Below are 20,731 nucleotides of genomic sequence, written 5' to 3' on the forward strand. Positions count from 1 at the left end.
TGGAAGGGGGAGGTAAAAGCCCATGGATCCTCAGGATTTTTACATTGGTTCACCCCAAATTCACCATCAGATCACATAGCATGTCCATGGCTACAGCCTGCACCAAAAAAGTCACGCACCCACTGTTGTGTGGGGCCGCAATGGCGCAAAAAAGCACGGATCCACATGGATCCTCAGGATTTTTGCATTGGGTCACCCCAAATTCACCATCACATGTCTGTGGCCACAGCATGAACCACAAAAATCATACATCCACTGTTTTGTTCAGAATCTTTTTTCCCCCTTGTTTTCCTCCTCTAAAAACTAGGTGTGTCTTATGGTCAGGTGAGTCTTATGGAGCCAAAAATATGGTAGGCTGTAATGAAGGTCTGCCCTCTGTCCGATGCTGCTTGGCTCTGCCCCATCCTCCACTCCCTAAGATTCAAGAGACCCATATTCAGTTCTCAAAATCAGTTCTCAAAAAGCTGAGCCAAGAACAGCCCTGCAGGATCAGGCCAATGGCCTAACTTGACCATCAACACAGTGATCAACCAGATGCGTATGGGAAGGTGCCCGAAGCAGAAACTAAGCACAACAGCCCTATTCTCTCCCCACTTGCGATTCCTTGCAGTTTGTATTCACTGAGCCAAACACCCCTTTCGTGAATAAACCACCAGCAAAAGAAAGACGCGATTCCTTCTCTATCCTTTTTTCCAAAATTTATTTTTTATTTTAAACGTTTTTCTCACAAGGATCTAAAAAATAACATCCCCCCCACCAAGCGCTTTGTATAGAGAAACTTTACCCTGATGCACCCCCCCCAAAGTACCACTGTACAGCCTGCCCCTCCCACCCCGTGCAAAGATCCTGCCCCACCTCAGGTCAGCGACAGCTTCTGCCCAGGAGCAATGCGCTTGCACTGCCCTCACAGGGGAGAAAAGCAAACCCTGTTCCCCCCAAAGTGCTGAGGACACGTGCTGCGATCCAGGGGCCTTGAGAGAAGCACCAACTGCATGTGGGATTCTGTTTGCACCGTCTTTTATTCAGGGCTCTTGCTGGAGCCACCCAGGACAGCAATCGGAAGGTGCTGAGTGCACAAGGTGCGTGCCGGGCTCCTGACACTTGTGGAGAAACGACAGCAAGAAATCAAGATCCTGCCAGGGAGATTGGAAACACCTTGTTTCTTGCCACCCTACTTCTCTCTCTCTCTCTCCACCTGCCTTTCATTTTTCCAGGCTTTGGATAAGACTTGAGTTCCCATCTTGGCCCAGTGCTAGAGCATCTGATTGGTTGTGCAAAAGGTCCCAGCCCACTCCAATGGCCTCTCCCGGAAGAGTTGGGAGAGATCCTGCCTGAAACGCTGCCAGTAGCTTGATGGACCAATGTTCTGGCTCTGTATAAAACAGCTTCCTAGGTTCCTTATAACTAAGATGGGCTCTCTAGCTTCTGCCTTCTGGAGCAGGAGAGGCTGAGTTGTGATCTGAGGCCAGTGTTCAAATGGCAGGAGCCTTTTGTGAAGAACTCGCCTACCATTTTTAGAAGGCCACAGCGGAGGCACAATTTGGCTAAATGTGTTTATGTGTGCACCTGCATGTGAAATCAGGCAGCATGGCTTACAGATTTCAAATTCCCCACTACCTTTCCTTATGCAATCAAAGCGATGCTCTGGTTTGCTTAGAACTGTTGCGCATCTAGCTTTTTAAACAAGGGCTATTTGCTGTTTTGCTCTTCTTAGCTTCAACGCATTCATTGTTTAAAATAAGAAATCAGTTTGAGAACCGTTTTCCATCTGTCACTTCCTTCAGCACCTATCAACAGATTCTTTCATCCAGGGCCCTCCAGAAGTTTTGTTGGACTACAACTCCCATCATGCTGGCTGGGGCTCATGGGAGTTGGAGTCCGACAACATCTGAAGGGCCGAGGGTTCTCCAGCAGCCTTAAGTCAACCCATCAGGTCATTTTTCTGGTGCCATTCCACACCTGGAGTGCTGTTTACATTTTTTTTTAAAAAAAGAAACCATTTTCCCTGTATCCAGAGGAATAAGTTCAAGGAATGCACATGCATATTCTGCTTTTGAATGAGACCTGGTAACGTTCAATGGCACAGAGGAAGAGGCTGGAAGCAGAAATACAGAGCTCCCTCTCCCACTACCAAAAAAACTGTAGCCTGTTTGCCTTCAGGTAAGGCTGTTCCTTTTATTCCGTTTTGTGCAGTTTATGCTTCTCATCCATTAGAGGAGGCATGGCCAACTTGGATTGAATCTGGCCCTTAAAGAAATTACATTTCCCGCTCCCCACCACTGGCCTGAATACATTTCCCCTCAAGGTGTGGTGGAAAATCCGGTCACAATTTCACCTGTATGGTAAAAGAGCTTCAATTTGCAAGACACCAGATATTTCCCACTTCACAGCTGCAGCTCTGTCTCTCCTCTCTCTCTCTCACACACAAACAATTTGGTAGGTCAGGCTACGCCAACAGCTGTGAAGCCCATGGCGATAACAACACTTATTATTTGTAAAGCGCTCTGCTAGATGACTGCAACACTGGCCTCCTTCTCACTGAGCTTTCAAACCTGTGTCTGGGCTGTACCAATTCAGACAGCAGGTAGGGGTTCCCACGGCAGACCGTTTCAAATTTCTTCCTGCATGTAGAAAACTAACGTGGCAGGAGCCTTCTCTCTCACATGCTAGTTTTTTACTTGCAGGGTTGAAATAGATAAGAGAATCCAGCCATTTGCACCCTCACCTGCAGCCTGAAGTGGTACATTCCGGACCCCAGGTGGAAGTGGGCCAGTCTTCCCTTACAAAGACAGACAGTAAAACCACCATTGCTTGCCAGCTTAAATCAATCTTACTGTTATCAATTTGCATCTCTTCCAGTTTTCATCTCGGGGGTCTTTTCAGCCCACGTCATTCAGCTCTCTTTTCGTTCTGTGATCTCTTAAGCTGCCAGCTCATTCCAGTTCACCTCTTCTTCTCTTTCTGTCTCTTCTTTGCAACGGCAAGTTGTTTGGGGAGGGGGAACACGAGAGAGGCAATAGCTTTTGCGTGGATGGGGGGGGGGGCAGCTGGCTTCAGTTTATAAGATTCCCAGGAGGGGTAAGAGAAATTCCAAAAATAAAAAGTGCTTTTAATGTTAACCTGCTTTCAGCGACTGTGTTTATGAGTTTACCTCCTTTCTGGAAAGGATTTGGGGGAGAGGGAGGAGGAGAACTGGGGGGGGGGGAGCTGAAGAAGGGGAAGCCTGACTGGAGACAGATGTGTGGGAGCAGGAAGCCAGACAGGATAGGGCTAAGGGTCAGCAACTACTAGATCGTGGGCCAAAACCCATCCCTTAAGAGGAGAAAATGGCTTCTGTGGCAACAGTCCATGTTGGGGATTGGGACGCTGGCCAATCTGCCCTTGTTATCAGCGACTCTCCAGGAAAAATCTACTTGCTGACCAGGCAACAGCTATCCTGCAACATGCTCCAAAACTAAACCATTCCATCCCCTTAACTCTGCCCCTTCCACTATCATGTGCGTCGCATCCCTCTCATCTTGTGGCTGGTCAGCAGGAGATGGGGGAGGAAACGAATACTACAAGGTGCTTTTGAAAAATTTGTCCATTTCCTTTGTTTTGCTCCTTCCTTTTTCTCAGGGGAATTTGCGGCAGGGTGCGAGGTATCTCCCATTGCAGAGGGGTGGTTGCTGCTGCTGTTTCTCTTTCCTCCTCCTCTGTCCTCCCCCTGAGTCAGTCCTGCAGCCTCCTTCCCTTTGCTCACACCCGACGCAGAGGCCGGAAGCCGCGGGGTCTCAGTTTCATCTCTGTGAAAGGGATGGAAAACTCGAAGCCTTTCCAGTTAAACCAGTTGATGCCCTTGGATGAGACAGAGAGAAAGAAAGAAAGAAGGTAAGCGAGAAGCAAGGAGATGCCAGTGACCCACCTAGTCCAGCATCCTGTTCTCACAGTGGCCAACCAGAGGCCTGTGGGAAACCAGCAATCAGGATTCGAACACAAGAGCCCTCTCCTTTCCTGTGGTTTCCAGTGACTGCTACAGTCATACATCGGGTTAAAGTTCCTTCAGGGTGTGCGTTTTCGGGTTGCGCTCCATGGCAACCCGGAAGTAACGGAATGCGTTACTTCTGAGTTTCGTCGCTCACGCATGCGCAGATGCTCAAAATGATGTCACACACATGCGCAGAAGTGGCGAATCACGACCCGCGCATGCACAGACATGCAGGCGCGGGTTGCGTTCGCTTCAGGATGCAAACGTGGCTCCGGAACGGATCCCGTTCGCATCTAGAGGTACCACTGTATTCAGATGTATTACTGCTTCCAATTGTGGAGGTACAGCATTGCCATTGTGACCAGCAGCCATCGATAGCCCTCTCCTCCACAAATTCCTCTAATCCTCTTTTAAAGCCATCCAAGTTGGCGGCCATCCCTGCCCCCATGGAGAAGCGACTTCCATAGTTTAATTGTGTGCAGTCTGAAAAAGTGCTGTCTTGGAGAACTGGATCTCCATGGACATTGGACAGTTCAGGCAGAAAAGAGGAACAGGAACTGCCGATGTTTGTTTGTGTCCGAAACGGAAATCAAACCAGCTGATACACGACTGGTATTCGCTGTAATTGTAGCTTTCCAAATGATACCGAATTGATTGCGGGTTTTTCTCACCCACCTCATTGCTTTGCCCTGAAATAAATGGGGTGGAATAAATAAATAAATGGAGTGGAAAAGAAGAAGGATAAGGAACTTAACTCAGAAGTGAGGATCTTGTGGCTCTCCTGGCATTGCCAGACTCTCACTCTCATCCCCTCTGACCGTTAGCCATGCTAGTTAGGGCTGATGAGGGCTGGAGTCCAGTGACGCCTGGAGGGCCACAGGGTCCTCATCCTTGTTATGTGGATGAAATTGATTATTACAGGGCCAGATCAAAATGATCAGACAACAGCAAAGGTTGCTAGGTTTATCGAGGGTGCAATGAGATTAAGGGCCACTATCTGAACGATAATCTTGGTAATTTGATTGCCCTTTTTACCCATTTTATTTGTATATACTTATGTTGCCATGGCCATTGGCTAATGCGAATAAAGTTTATCTATCTAATTATTACAGGGATGGGGAGCCTGTGACCCCCAGATGATGTTGGACTACAACTTCCATCAGCCCCAGCCAGCATGGCCAATGGCCACCAGTTTTGGGAGTTTTAGTCCAACATCATCTGAAGAATCCTAATCGATGTCCTGGAGGGCTTGTTTGCCACTAAAAGAACAAGGATATATGACTGCATGGACCATTGTTCTCATCCAGCAAAGTGCTTTTAACTTTCTCATCATATATATTTATGTATTTAAAGGTCCTGGACCTTTGAACATCTGCACAGGGGGTAGAAACTGAACAGGCGAGCAAGTGATGCTCTCCCCATCACGGCAATAGGAAAGGGACACCGGCCTGTCACTCATAATTTGCAAGCACTTTGTGTTTGAAAGGTGCAGCTGCCCTTCACTCCCCCTCGCCCCATTGCAGTACCTGGTGGTCGCGGTTGTTCGCGTAGAGCCCATTGAGGTTGGCGTAGTGGCAGTTGCGGTACCACCATGCGCCGCGGTAAGAGACAGCGCAGGGGATGATTACTCGATTGGGGTCGCGGTCCTTGGTGGAGAAGACGCTGCCCGAGTGGTAGGTGAAAGCATCACCTGCGGAAATGGGAAGAAGAAGAAGAAGAAGAGTTTGGATCTGATATCCCACTTTATCACTACCCTAAGGAGTCTCAAGGTGGCTAACATGCTCCTTTCCCTTCCTCCCCCACAACAAACACTCTGTGAGGTGAGTGAGGTTGAGAGACTTCAGAGAAGTGTGACTAGCCAAGGTCACCCAGCAGCTGCATGTGGAGGAGCAGGGAAGCGAACCTGGTTCACCAGATTACAAGTCCACCGCTCTTAACCACACCACCACACTGGAAAGGAGGAGAGCGGGTTTGAAATGGAGCACAAATCTTCCTCGAGCCTGCGCTCAGCCTTGAATCCTTAGACCCCCCTTCTCAAACCTGCCTTGAGGTTCCCCCACTCAAAAGAATAATATAATATGAGTAAATGGGTATGTATTGCTATGTATTTGCGGGCGACAGTTGCAAAATCTAAGGAGAGGGAGAAGGCTTGTAAAAACAGACACCTTTATCTATGCAGGAAGATTCAGGGTAGGCAAAAGAAAGTCCTTCTCCACGCAGTGCATTGTTAAACTATGGAACTCACTCCCACATGAGGCAGTGATGGCTGGCTTTAAAAAGAGGATTATACACGTGTATGGAGGGAAAGGCTATCAATGGCTATTAGCCACCACAGTTAAGTTCTGCTTCCACTGTCAGAGACAGCATGCTTCTGAATAATAGCTTCTGGTTTGTTTTGTTTTGAACTTTCTCACGTTCACAGAATCATAAAACGATAGAATTGTAGAGTTGGAAGGGACCCCGAGGGTCATCTAGTCCAACCCCCTGTGATGCAGGAATCTCAGCTAAAGCATCCATGACAGATGGCCGTCCAACCTCTGCTTAAAAACCTTCAGTGAAGGAGAGTCCACAGTCTCCCAAGGGAGAACTGTCAGACAGCTCTTACTGTTCCTCTGAGTCAAGTTGCCCTGCAGACATCCTAAGCGCTCCCTCTGAAACCAAACTGCCTTTCAACATCCTCTTCTTGCGAGCTCTCTGATTGGATCCCACCCGACAATGGTGATGGTCTGGAAGCCCCAGCCCCAGCCCCCCTCACCAGCAGTGCCGCTGTAACTGCCCAGGTGCAGGCGATAATGATCAGCAGGGGGATCCACGCGGAAATTCTGGTAGGTTGCATAGACAGACTCGTTCCCGGCCCGCAGATCCACGCGCAGCTCGTAGTCCCCTGATGTCGTCAGCTGGTGCAGAGCATCGTTCCCTGGAGAGCAAGGCAGAGAGCAGGATGAGCCCTGTTTCCCTCGCGCGCCCTGGTTCCCATCCTCCTGCAACATGGCTGTCACTTTAGGCTGCGTGTTTTGTTTTCTTTGGAGAAGAGGCTTCTGGTGACTTTGGAGAAAAAGAGAGCCAGTGCGATCAGACTGCTGCAAGGGTGGGGGACCTTTTTAGCCTGAGGGCCGAATTTTCCCCCTGTGCAACCTTCCAAGGGCCAGTAGCAAAAGCAGGAGGAAGAACGGATGTAAAGTTTACCTTTGTGCATAAGGCTACTCGCTCTACACAAATTAACGCAACCCTCTCTATCCTGCATCCAGGCAAGCAACAGGTATCATGGGGGCGCTCTACGTGGGGCTACCTTTGAAGGTGACCCAGAAACGACAACTAATCCAGAATGTGGAAGCTGGACTGGTGACTGGGAGTGGCCGCCGAGACCTACACTGGCTCCCAGTACGTTTCCGGGCACAATTCAAAGTGTTGATGATGACCTTTAAAGCCCTAAACAGCCTTGGCCCAGTATACCTGAAGGAGCGTCTCCACTCCCATCATTCAGCCCTCTGGTGGTTCCCTCACTGCAAGAAGTGAAGTTACAGGGAACCAGGCAGAGGGCCTTCTCGGTAGTGGCGCCCGCCCTGTGGAACACCCTCATACCAATCAAGGAGATAAACAACTACCTGACTTTCAGAAGACATCTGAAGGCAACCCTGTAATGTTTGATTTTTTTCTTGTGTTTTTAATATTCTGTTGGGAGCCGCCCAGAGTGGTTGGGGAAACCCAGCCAGATGGGCGGGGTATAAATCATCATCACCACCATCAGAATCCAAGTACAAATTCCAGCCAGGCAAAGACACCCAAGGGGAGTGTTGAGCAATGCCATTGAGGAGTGTGGCCTGGGGAGCATCCCAAGAGCCAGGTAAACAGGCCTGGAGGGTCACCTTTGACCTCTGCCCCTGACATATGGCTTATGTTTGAGAGGCCTCGTTTTAATCCCAGCATGGCTGGGGAAAGCCTTTCTTGTGCCATGTGCTTTTTTGCCTCCGTTCCTAGTTTGTAAAAGGACAGTGGCAACAAACCTGCCACAGCATCCTTTTGTGCAGATGGAGGAATTAAAGGGCAGCTAAGCGATGTACACACCTAGCCAGAACTCCCGGGTGAGGTTGCCAAAGCCGGTGGCATATTCCTGCCAGTTGCGCCAGAAATTGGTCTCGCCGTTCATCCGACGTTGGAAGACCTAAAGAGAAGGAGGAAGAGCAAAATGGCACGGTGGGGTGTATGTGTGTGAGAGAGTTTTGTGCATGCAAATAAACTTCTGGTGTGTTTATGTCTGCTGTGCATAAACAAATAAAATTTGCATCAAAGCGGCCCCATGTCAGCGCCAGCTACAGCTGAATTTCTGGATAATGCAAATTAATGCCCCTCAATATGCTCCTGAACATCATAACTGCATAAATGAAGAAACCCCACAGGGATGGGGAAATCTGTTTTGAGCTGACACCACCTTTGAATGTTTCTACCCATAATTCCATTCCTCGGCTACCCTCCTTAATACTTACTATCCAGCCTCCTCCGTCAGTCTCCATGTCGCAGTACACCTGCAAGGGGCGGTCCTGGTTGCCCCCAAGATAAATTGTCCTCACTCTCGAGGGTCCCGGCCCATTCTGGCTCTCCTCTGCACAATCCCGAGGGAAGGGGTATCTCAGGGGTCCTGCCGAGGAAAGAAAAGATGACTCTGCCAATGTCTATCCTATATACTAATTGCAAGCTCATTCTCTGTTTGCTGATCCTTATGTAGCTATCCATATGGAAAGGCTATGGGGAACCCCAAAGATACAAAACTAAAACCGAAACAAGGGAAAATAAGGTGCTCCAAACCATCCCAATGAAGACAAGATTGACAGAATGCTGGTTTACTGTTGAAAGGAGGGTGAGCAGAAAACCTTGGGGCGGGGCATGCTGGAATGGAGTACCTGGAAGAGAGCATGGCCAGCTGGCTCAAATCCCAAAGAGTATTCCACACTGCAACATTTTGTCACAGTTCCCACTTCAGTATAAAGGAAGATAACCTCCATTTTCAGGAGCAGCTGTTGGGGACTGATTTCCATTATTGTGCCCTGTTTATGAGCTTCCCAAAGGCACCTGCTACCAGACTAATGTTTGGGGCAGTGGTGGGGGTGGGTGGAGGGAAAGAACTAGATCAGATGAATGACATAACTCAATATTAAGTGAGCCGAATTGTCTCAGAAACAGTGGAGGCTGGTCCATTGGTGAGAATGGGGCACTGTCCCACCAACCTCAGCCAACCCCCTCCTGCTGTCCTCCTTACTTACAATCATTGCAGAAGGAGGAACTGACCATCTCAATGTTGCCCTTGTAAAATTCAGCAGGGAGGAGGATGGGGACAAAACTGGAATGAGCTGGCTCACTCTGTCCTTGGCTCTCTGGCTCCACCTACTGTTGGCCTCCTCTGCCTTCTGCCCTGCCAGCCCCAATGGCTGTAAGTCACCATTGCTCAGAAGGGATTGTTCTGAGAAAAACTGTCAGACACCAATGCCTACAAATGGCATAGAGACTTTTGGGGGCCAATTTTCACTTAGCGTTTAAATCTTCCTGTTTCATAGCATAAAGTGTTGGGCGTGTGGTCCCAAGATGCAGAATCGCGAGAGGGCAGGCTCTTGTTCTAGAAAACAGAAGCAGTTCCCCCTCTTCCTCCTCGAGGTGCGTGTTCACACAAACAGAGATGAGTCTGGAGTTAATGACTTGTGAGTCTCATTCTTACATGTGAATGTCATCACTGCAGAATGAAAAACTGGGGTTGGGAGAGGCACGCGTAACGCAAACGGGTGTTCTCTCTCTCGTGCAGGTTTTGCGAAGCTGTCAAAGCCTTGTGTGCCTAAACACAAATGTGTTGACCCTCGGACGCCCCAGGCAGAGCAATTACCGGTGGTGAAGGACGTGGCGGTTGGGGCTGTAGGAGTGCCTCTTCTCAGTGCTTGGACTTGAACCTGGTACCGACCGGAAGGAATCAGGTCTTGGAGTTCATATGAGGTGACAGAAGCGTCCACGGTGATCTCCTGTGGAGCAGACAATGAGGGGCAGTGAAAAGCCAAACCAATAACATGCTGTGGAGCTTACATGGTTAACCCCAAAACAAAAAAATTCCTTCCAGTAGCACCTTAAAGACCAACTAAGTCAGTTCTTGGTATGAGCTTTCGTGTGCATGCACACTTCTTCAGATACCTGAAGTATCTGAAGAAGTGTGCATGCACACGAAAGCTCATACCAAGAACTGACTTAGTTGGTCTTTAAGGTGCTACTGGAAGGAATTTTTTTGTTTTGACTATGGCAGACCAACACGGCTACCTATCTGTAAATGGTTAACCCCAAAACTCTTCCCCTATAGTAGAGTGCTCTCAGCCCTACTATCAGAAAGGTGAATCAGCCAATGAGTCTGACACTTCATTTATTCTCAGGGAGGGATTGTTCAGGGCCTACATATAGGGACCCCTGACCACTAGGTCCAGTCGTGACCGACTTTGGGGTTGCAGCGCTCATCTCACTTTATTGGCCGAGGGAGCTGGTGTACAGCTTCCGGGTCATGTGGCCAGCATGACTAAACCGCTTCTGGCGAACCAGAGCAGCACACGGAAACGCCGTTTACCTTTCTGCCGGAACAGTACCTATTTATCTACTTGCCCTTTGACGTGCTTTCGAACTGCTAGGTTGGCAGGAGCAGGGACTGAGCAATGGGAGCTCACTCAGTCGCGGGGATTTGAACCGCCAACCTTCTGATCAGCAAGTCTTAGGCTCTGTGGTTTAGACTGTTTAATCCCAATGGACTCTGCTTTGTAGGTTTCGACTTGAAAACAAACCATGTGCTGTAGTGCCATCCCTGGATATTCTCACTTCTCAGGGAACTGGGGAGTGCATAACCAGGACAATACTAGACAGTTGGGTACCTTTGATTGTCCAGACGGGGTTTCATAGGTTAGCAGATATCCACCAGGAGGGGCACGGGGTGGCAGCCAAGTGAGACGAGCACTGCGGGAAGAGATTTCACTAGCCTGCAGATCCCGGGGTCCATCTGCCCCTGGAAAATGGAGAGGAATAAAGGTTTAAGAAAAACCAGAGCAGTCAAGTTATCTACCTGGCACAGGGAAGATTCCTGCCCCTCTCAATGCAACATGTACCCTCTCAGCAGCGTAAACCAGAGGGACCCAAGAAGGGAGTGAAGGGATGGATAGCTCAGCTGGCAGAGCACGAGGCTCTTAATCTCAGGGTCAAGTGTTTGAGCCCCATGTTGGACGAAAGATTTCTGCATTGCAGGGGGTTGGACTAGATGACCCTCAAGGTACCTCCCAACTTTGCAATTCTATGATTCTATGTAAACTTGACTAAGGAGGACAAAATGAGAGCCCTGCAAGATCCAGGTCAAAGGCCCATCTAGCTGTTCTCACAGCTGCCAGCCAGATCCTTATAGGAAGCCTGAAAACAGGACTTTCCTCCCTTGTGATTCTCAGCAACTAGTCTTCAGAGGCATATACTGCCTCTGACAGGGGAGGCAGAAGAGACTTAGGACATGGTTCCCTCCCAATCTATTTCAGGCCCTCCAGTCTCCGTTGGCTGGCTTTCCTGCCCTTTGTGAGTCTCGGAGTGTCTCTATCGCTTCCCCGGCCCCATCTGCATACCGGTGGTGAACGTGGCGCTGGCGGGAGAACTGCGGTTCCCTCCTTTCTCCCCATACACGCTGGCCCGATATTCCGTGTCCAAGTGCAGCCCCGACAACTGCAACTCAGCCCGGTTCCCTGGCACTGACTCGGAGGCCCTTGCACCTGGGAGAGAAAGAGAAGAGACGGGTTATTAAGAATGGGCCCTGCTGCAAGTAGAGATGGGTGGATCTGTCGGCTTCAGGTTTCTTCGGTTCAACCTTTTTTGCATTCACAGCTTCAGGTCTCCACGCTGCCACATCACCTGCAATCTTTATTTTTTTGAAAAGGTAACATGCTCATGGAAATTCACGAGCATTTTAGTGTGAATTACACACGTCTGTAAGCAATTTTGCTCCTTAATTTTGCTCTGGGCCACTTTCCACCTCTGTTCCCGAGCCACTAGTTTGTGTCTGACTCCACCTGTGGGACTTTGAAGTCCTACTAACAACAACAATGCAGATCGCAGAAGTCCAAGGCTTACACACCTTTTCCTCTTGTCTTGTGGCCATGTCTGCCTTTTGTGGCAACAAGTATAATGCAATGAATTACACTCTCAGTCTCCCTGCTGCCTCCAAAATGGAATAAGGGCCTTGACCACCTGCAAATCACCCCACCCCTGCCCAAATCCCCAACTCTCACCACCGGCAGGCCCGTAGGTGACAATGTAGTTGTTCATCTCAGCCACAGCAGGTTGCCAGGTAAGCACAGCTGACGAATCGGTGACGTCGATGGCACGCAAGTTGGAAGGGCCATCCGGAACTGTGAGGAGGAGAGAGGAGGATGCTGAAGGAGGTGTTATGTACTGAGTTGAATAGGATCCAAACTGCAGCAGTCTGATTGGTCCTAGAACAATAGGATCCAAAAGGCAGCAGTCTGATTGGTCCTAGAACAATAGGATTCAGAATGCAGCAGTCTGATTAGTCCTAGAACAATGCAGCAGTATGATTGGTTGGCAGAAACCACCCAATCATGCTCCAGATTGAAGTGAATCCACAACCTGATTGGCTTAGAGTAGAATTCCGGAATCAGCCAATCATGTGCAGCCCATTGTGTAAATAATGTATATAAAGCAGATACTTTGAGGGGACATTCACTCATTTCCTCCTCACCACTATGAGCTGAATAAAGAGCATGAAATCACTTTGCGACTCTGAGTATATTTCACTGGCGACGAAGGTGGGATCCCGCTGAGCTGACTGCCACACACAGCACCGCAGCACCGCCACCTGCCGCACCGCTGCCTCGCACCGTGTATCCAGGCTTCAGCTCCGGGACACAAGGAACTCAGAATGGCAACCAACAGCAGCTTCTCGCCGTTCAACCCAGCATCTGGAGACTGGGAAGCGTATGCCTCCCGTTTCACCTTCCTCCTAGAAGCCAAAGGGGTCACCGATGACGAAGACGCCAAGAAGAGGGCAATATTCTTCAGCGTCTGCGGAGAGGAGACATTTGAAATCGCCAGGGCTCTCCTTGCGCCTGAAGACGTTGCTACTGTTCCATACAAAACAATAATGGAACAGCTGAAGGGGCACTTTTCGCCACAGCCCTCAGTGGTGGCTCGTCGAAATGCCTTCTACACAAAGCGGCAAGCCCCTGGGGAAACCATAACTGGGTTTGTGACCTCTCTCCGCCAAGCCGCCCGGTTCTGCAACTTCTCAGAGCTGGAGAACATGCTTCGGGACCGCCTCGTCGGAGGCCTGAGGGATGAGAAGCTGCAACGACGCCTCTACGCTAAGAAGAACCTAACGTTCCAGGTCGCTCTGGAGGAGGCCCTGGCAACGGAAGCTGCTGAGAGGTCGACGCAAGAGGCACGGCCAAGCCAGCCGTCCCAACCAAGGGTCCACCACGAAGACCTCACCGACGACACAGGATCTGACAGGGAGGAGGTGCACCGAGTACAGCAGCACACTCAAGCAGCCCACATACCACAACTGCCTCGACGAGAAGGAGGGAACTGCGCAAGCTGTGGAGAAAGTCACGAGAGGAGGACCTGCCGTTTCCGCAACGCAGAGTGCAGGCAGTGCAGAAAATCGGGACACATCGCCCGGGTGTGTCGGGCTCGGCCCACCCGGCGCCAGGCATCAGATGACCAATCCAAGAACCCCAGGTCCCGGGGTCCAACGCACCAAGGCAACTCGACGGAGCTCACGGACTTCCAGGTATACCAGTTGCCCCACCCCAACGTAGAGAAAATTTATGTAGAGGTACAGATAGAGGGGGCCCCATGCCGCATGGAGCTTGACACGGGTTCAACTCTATCCATAATCTCGGCAAAGACTTTAAGGAAACTGTGTCCTACTGGGGGTCCCAAACTCAGGCCGGCCCCATTCACCCTCCGGGACTTCCAGAAACGTAAGGTCCTCACAATGGGGGTGGGGACCTTCAGGGTGCAATACCGAGGGCGGATGCGGCAACTGGACTTGCTTGTGGTCAAGGGCCCCTACATTAGCTTACTGGGATTGGCATGGTTTGGACCACTGGGGCTAGCTGTCACCGGGGTGAACCACACTAGCTTACAAGTGGACGTGGATGCCATATGCAAGGAATTTCTGGGGGTTTTCGATGGGAAATTGGGACAGTATACGGGCCCCCCCATTGCGCTACAGCTTGACCCCGCAGTACAACCAGTCAGGCTCAAGGTCCGCCGGGTCCCGTTCGCCCTGAAACCCCATATAGACGAGGAATTGGACCGGCTCATGGAGCAAGGAGTGCTGGAACAGGTGCCTAATGCCCCCTGGGAAACCCCAATTGTCACACCCGTCAAGCCTAATGGTTCAGTCCACATCTGCACAGACTACAAATGTACCATAAACAAGGCCCTCACGGCCCATGCATACCCAGTGCCAGTGGTCAGCCATGTCCTTGCCACCCTGGCTGGGTCGAAAATTTTTGGCAAGCTGGACTTGGCCCAAGCATATCAACAGCTGCCAGTAGATGAGGCCACAGCAGAGGCACAGACGATTGTGACGCACAGAGGAGCATTCAGGGTAAAGCGGCTGCAATTCGGTGTCAGCGTGGCACCAGGCATATTCCAGAATCTAATGGACTCTCTCCTTAAAGGGATTCCTGGCGTCACCCCCTTCTTCGATGATGTGTTGATTGCCAGGCCCACACCAGAGGAGTTTGAGGACCGCCTCCGCACCGTTCTGCACCGCTTCCAGACAGCGGGTCTCAAGGTGAAGCGGGAAAAATGTCTACTAGGAGTGCCCCAGGTGGACTTTCTGGGATTTATGGTGGACGCAGAAGGGGTCCACCCGACGGGGGACAAGGTACGGGCCATTTGTGATGCCCCAGCGCCCAAGAACAAGACTGAACTTCAGGCCTTCTTGGGACTATTGAACTTTTACCATTCCTTCCTTCCCCACAAGGCGGCGGTAGCGGAGCCCCTACACAGACTCCTGGACAAGCGGGCCCCTTGGGTTTGGGGCCAGCGCCAGGAGGCCGCATTCCAGGCAGTCAAGGACTTGCTTGTCTCAAACTCGGTCTTGGCACACTTCGACGAGAGGCTGCCGGTGGTGCTAGCATGTGACGCCTCACCCTATGGCATTGGCGCTGTCCTGGGACACCAACTCCCAGATGGAAGAGAGGTACCGGTGGCATACTTTTCCCAGACACTCAACGCAACCGAGCAGAACTACTCACAAATTGACAAGGAGGGTCTGGCAATCGTGAAGGGAGTAAAAAAAATTCCATGATTTCTTGTACGGGAGGCCCTTCACCGTGGTGACTGATCACAAGCCGTTGCTTGGCTTGTTTGCCCCCAAAAAGCAGACCCCCCAAGTGCTGTCTCCTCGCGTCCTCAGGTGGTCAATTTTCCTTGCCGGCTACCAGTATGCACTGATTCACCGCCCTGGGAAGGCGATGGGCCATGCGGACGCCCTCAGCAGGCTACCACTACCGGAAACAGGCCCTGACCCAGCACCTGCACAAGAGGTCATGAGCCTGGAGCTGCTTCCCGACCGCCCCATTCAGGCACAAGAAGTTGCACACCATTCCAAGAAAGATAGGGTCATCTCCCGGGTCCTGGACTGGGTGTGGAGGGGATGGCCCAGCAGCAGCCCCGGGCCAGAATTCGCCGGCTACACAACCCGCAAACATGAACTGTCGGCCCACAAGGGGTGCCTGTTATGGGGAAGCAGGGTTGTTGTTCCCCAGCCCCTCCGCAAAAGGGTCCTCACAGCCCTACACGAGACACACCCAGGGGTAGTAAGAATGAAAGCCCTTGCCAGGAGTTATGTGTGGTGGCCGGGGATCGACGGAGAGATAGAGGCCTGGGTCAAACACTGCCAGGCCTGCCAAGAATCCCGCCCAGATCCCCCAAGGGCTCCAGTCCAGTCCTGGGAGTCCGCCCGAGCACCATGGTCACGCCTGCATGTGGACTTCGCTGGCCCCTTTCAGGGGAAAACATTCTTCATAGTGGTGGACTCCTACACCAAATGGCTGGAAGTCGCACTGGTACCGTCCACTTCTACATCCGCAGCCATCCGGGTACTACGCAGGCTGTTTGCAACCCACGGGCTCCCTGACACTCTCGTCTCAGACAACGGGACTGCATTTACGTCAGGAGAATTCCAAACCTTCACAGCGCAGAACGCCATCCGCCACATCCGTTCGGCGCCATTCCACCCTGCCACCAATGGCCAAGCAGAACGCATGGTGCGGACCACCAAGGACACCCTTCGCCGCATGACGCAATGGGATTGGGAGTACCGCCTTGCCACATTCCTCCTAGCACAGCACAGCACCCCCAGCTCAACGACTGGCCGGAGCCCCGCTGAACTACTAATGGGTCGGGGCCTTGCAATCAGATTGGACCGCCTTCACCCCGATAGAGCTCAGGATGAGGTAGTGGTGGGGGAAGGCAGGAACCCCCGGACCTTCGAGGCCCAGAACCCAGTGTACGCAAAGGGTACCCACCACAGTCACCAGGGTCACTGGCCCCGTGTCATATGAGGTGCTAACAGATGGGGGGCAATGCTGGCGCCGCCACTGCGACCAGATACGGCGACGATTCCCGGGAGAAAACCAGGAGGAGGAGGACAGGTCAGAGGAGTCCCAAGGAAACAGTGGGGCAGTGAGGCCCATAGAGCAGCAGGGGCCAGCAGGAGAGGCAGAATCAGTAAATACAGAGAGGACCCGCGAGGCCGAAAGGACACCGGAACCAGAACCACGACTGAACGAGCCGGTTGCGTCAGACCAAACAGCCCCATCACAGCCAGCATCCTTGGAACACGAGCCAGAACCTGAAGCCCGGACCAGGGAACACCCCAGGCCGCAACGCACACGTAGGCCGCCAGCGTACCTTGAGGACTATGAATGCGACCTCCCGGGCAGGACTGGAACTTAGAGGGGAGGGGTGTTATGTACTGAGTTGAATAGGATCCAAACTGCAGCAGTCTGATTGGTCCTAGAACAATAGGATCCAAAAGGCAGCAGTCTGATTGGTCCTAGAACAATAGGATTCAGAATGCAGCAGTCTGATTGGTCCTAGAACAATGCAGCAGTATGATTGGTTGGCAGAAACCACCCAATCATGCTCCAGATTGAAGTGAATCCACAACCTGATTGGCTTAGAGTAGAATTCCGGAATTAGCCAATCATGTGCAGCCCATTGTGTAAATAATGTATATAAAGCAGATACTTTGAGGGGACATTCACTCATTTCCTCCTCACCACTATGAGCTGAATAAAGAGCATGAAATCACTTTGCGACTCTGAGTATATTTCAAGGTACAAGCTCCAGCAGAACCGGTTGAAAGTGTGGGCATGTAAGAATCAGGTGCAGTCAAACACAACACTGCTAGAGTAGGCATGAAGGTTGTCTCAGTCCTCCAGCCATAACTTCCTGCTTTGCAGGACTGAGACGAAACTTCCTATGTGTAACTTGAGATGGGTGTGGCCTCTCCTGAAGTAGAAAGAACCCGAAGCACAGGCTGGCGACCATCTTGTCTCTTCTTGCCTCTATCGATGCCATCTTAACAACAGCACTACTAAGATGCACCCTTGGCTCCAGGCCAAGAGAAGAAAAGGGGGCTATCTCCCATAAGGAGATAGTCACCACATTTAAACTATGTTCTAACCTTTTAAGTCTGCCTTCTGGGAACCTTTGTGTGAACAGATGATTACTTGTGAGTAACGCTTTATGCTTTATACTTTACAGAAGACTGCATAGCGTCTTATTTTAGGAGAGATTAAACGGGGAAAATACCAGGAAATATTTACAGAGACTCTAATGAGTCTGAGCAAGCTATCTGCTGTGCATGTGTTTAAAAAAGGGGAATGTTAACTCTGCTGATTTTGTTGAACTTGTAAGGACAAGTTGGGATAGGATATCTTAGACAATATATCCTCCCCCGCATCCCTAAACATTCCCACAGAAAGGACCCTAGGAAGAAGGTATGGGAGAGAACACCCTTCTCCCCCCCAGACACACTGCTGTGCCCCGGTTTGATGCGCAAATGGTCTGACTTGGTACAAGGTGGCTTCTTAAAAGTGGATTCCTGGCCTTGGAAGAGACCGGAAGTGGTTGAGAGTTGTTGCTGTTTCTATCATGCAATATTATATTTCAAATGGATCACTAAGTTATTCATTTTTGTAGTCATGCTTTTCACTATGACTTATTTGTGTTGGATCTGATTGGTTGTCAGGTGTGTAATGTGCTTAATGTGAGGCTTCCCCTGGAAACTGCAGCTGTTGCAGAATGCAGCAGCAAGGCTGCTGACTAGGACATCTCATTGATGCCATAGAACTCCTCTGCTGAAGGAGCAGCACTGGCTGCCAATATGCCACGGAATGCAGTTCAAGGTTTTGCTTTTAGCACCTAAAGCCCTGAATGACTTGGAACCACCTCGCCCCATATATCCCTGTCTGGCAACTGTGTGCCTGTGATGGGCCCTGCTGGGAGGAGCTTCATATGCCCCAGAAGTGCACTTAGTTTGTACTAGGAACTGGGCTTTTATTGTGGCCACTCCAGCACTCTGGAATCAGTTACAAGCTGAAATTAGACAGGCATATAGCATCTTGTCATTCAAGTGACTGCTGGAGATGTTTTTGTTTAAGAAGGCTTTCCTAGAAATGTAACTAGGTCTGCTTACGGAATATTGCCAATGGTATAACTACAGAAATGGTTTTATCGCTTTTAGGTTGCTTTTAGAGATTGCATCTCTTGCATTTTATCATTTTGTTCTTTGTACGTTGCTTTGACAGTTTCTGGGTGTGAAGTGGCTTATAAATTTGTAAAAGGAGGAAACGAATAAAATTATGGGGTGTTGCAGCTTTCGCCCACTGACGTACCTGTGGTGACATAACCCACCAACGGCTCGCTTTCTTCGAACCCACGAACAGACATCACAGTGACCTCATAGCTGGCCCCAGGGGTCAGGCCCTCAATGGTTGTTCGGAGCTTTGATCCATCCACAGAGATGCTCCTTGGCTCTCCTGCAACAGAATTAGCAGGTCTCAAATCTCCTCAGAACTGCAGGACACCAGGATGTCAAAGGCTTGTCTTAGGAGGCGGCACATTGTTCTTCAACTGGTCAGGACTGCGGTGTCACAGGCTGACTTAAGCTGTTGTCTGGGCTCCAAGAGTAGGATTGCTGCTAGGGATGCGCAGATCTGCCCGGTCAATCCTCTCAGTTTCTGACTTTTCCAAACCTTAATAGTTTAGTCTCCACATGTCAACATAGGTTTGTGGATGATTATTATTGAGTTCCCCATGAAAATCCATCAGTATTTTAGTAAAGTATATACACATTTTTGTGTGCAATGTTGCCTGAATTGCAACACAATTCCCCCTAATGTAATGCATTTTTGAGGATATCGAAGATATCTAGGAAGCCAGTAATGCCACCCTGTTTAAAGGTAAAGCTAAAAGTAAAGGACCCCTGGACGGTTAAGTCCACTCAAAGGTGACTATGGGGTTGTGGCGCTCATCTCACTTTCAGGCCGAGGGAGCCAGCATTTGTCCACAGACAGCTTTCCGGGTCATGTGACCAGCATGACTAAACAGCTTCTGGTGCAATGGGACACCGCGACGGAAACCAGAGAACACGAAAACGCCATTTACCTTCCAGGCACAGCAGTACCTAATTATCTACTTGCACTGGTGCGCTTTTGAACTGCTGGGTTGGCGGGAGCTGGGACAGAGCAACGGGAGCTCACTCCGTTGTGGGGATTCGAACCACCAACCTTCCAATCGGCAAGCCCAAGAGGCTCAGTGGTTTAGACCACAGCGCCCCTCGCTACCCCGTCTACCCCACGGGAGACAGGATACAAGTCCTCACCTCCATCTGAGGGCTGGAAGGAAACTTTATAACCATCAACACGAGATGACGGTGACCTCCAGTTCGCCACCACGGAGGTCTCGCGGATGTCATTGAAGAGCAGGTCCCGGGGGCTATCCAGCTCTGGAAAGAGAAAGAGAAAAGGGAACAGATTGTTTTGTTGCATGCATGAGAGCTCGGAGCTGCATTGTTGGAGCTCCTAATGTCATGTTCTTCCTTTAAAAAAAGTTTGGAGTGGGAGAGAGGAGATGGATTTGGATTTCTGCTGCTGCAGCAGCACCACAGGGGACGCAGGGCTGGATCCGCCACCACTGCTCTCCCCATGGAGTGGCCCTGAGCCCAATAGCCTGCGTTTTTGGAGACTAAAATTACGCAGGGGGTTCCAGTTGCATGACTCCAACATAACGCATCGTTTGGCCCTTGGCATCCAAAACAATACCCACGCTTTGGCACCTGCCTCTCTGTTGCTCGCTCTCCCCCCCACACTTGAAATCCTCCTCCCTTTCTCCTGGGATTAACTGTGGCCAGTTTGGCTGACCGCAAAGGAAACAGAGAAACGCCAAAGATTAATTCCTCGGGTCTCACAAAGGAAACCACAGCTGGACGCCAGCCGAACCCTGCGAGCGAAGCCAGGGCTGCAGCTGTTGGGGTTGTTTCTCACTGCCTCAAAAAAGATCAGCTCGGACCCTTCGAGATAACCGCTTCTGCACTGGTACAGTTTGGTGGTTGCAGCTGGCTGTGTTGTGTGTGTGATGGAAATCCTTACTTTTTTAAAATGCCTTATTGAACAAAAGAAGTAAAAATAATTCTACGTTTGTAGAGCAAATGAGGGACAAGTTGGTTTT

General features: G+C 50.6%; 1 protein-coding gene across 19 annotated transcripts in view; it reads right to left on the reverse strand.

Moving 5' to 3' along the window:
* Nucleotides 1-686: 686 nt before the first annotated feature.
* Nucleotides 687-20,731, reverse strand: part of TNXB (tenascin XB) — a 119,669-nt gene continuing 99,624 nt past the window's right edge. For all 19 annotated transcript variants that reach the window (XM_083721931.1, XM_083721933.1, XM_083721932.1 and 16 more), the window contains 11 exons: nucleotides 19,887-20,009; nucleotides 18,898-19,041; nucleotides 12,244-12,363; nucleotides 11,584-11,727; nucleotides 10,855-10,985; nucleotides 9,837-9,969; nucleotides 8,452-8,603; nucleotides 8,033-8,129; nucleotides 6,723-6,884; nucleotides 5,494-5,657; nucleotides 687-3,837 (listed from right to left, as the gene is read on the reverse strand). In XM_083721931.1, the coding sequence (XP_083578057.1) occupies nucleotides 3,739-3,837; nucleotides 5,494-5,657; nucleotides 6,723-6,884; nucleotides 8,033-8,129; nucleotides 8,452-8,603; nucleotides 9,837-9,969; nucleotides 10,855-10,985; nucleotides 11,584-11,727; nucleotides 12,244-12,363; nucleotides 18,898-19,041; nucleotides 19,887-20,009 (1,469 nt within the window). In that variant the 3' untranslated portion in view covers nucleotides 687-3,738. The remainder of the gene's footprint in view (nucleotides 3,838-5,493; nucleotides 5,658-6,722; nucleotides 6,885-8,032; nucleotides 8,130-8,451; nucleotides 8,604-9,836; nucleotides 9,970-10,854; nucleotides 10,986-11,583; nucleotides 11,728-12,243; nucleotides 12,364-18,897; nucleotides 19,042-19,886; nucleotides 20,010-20,731) is intronic.

This window comes from Podarcis gaigeae (assembly GCF_964106915.1).
Source record: "Podarcis gaigeae genome assembly, chromosome: 2".
Lineage (NCBI taxonomy): Eukaryota > Metazoa > Chordata > Lepidosauria > Squamata > Lacertidae > Podarcis > Podarcis gaigeae.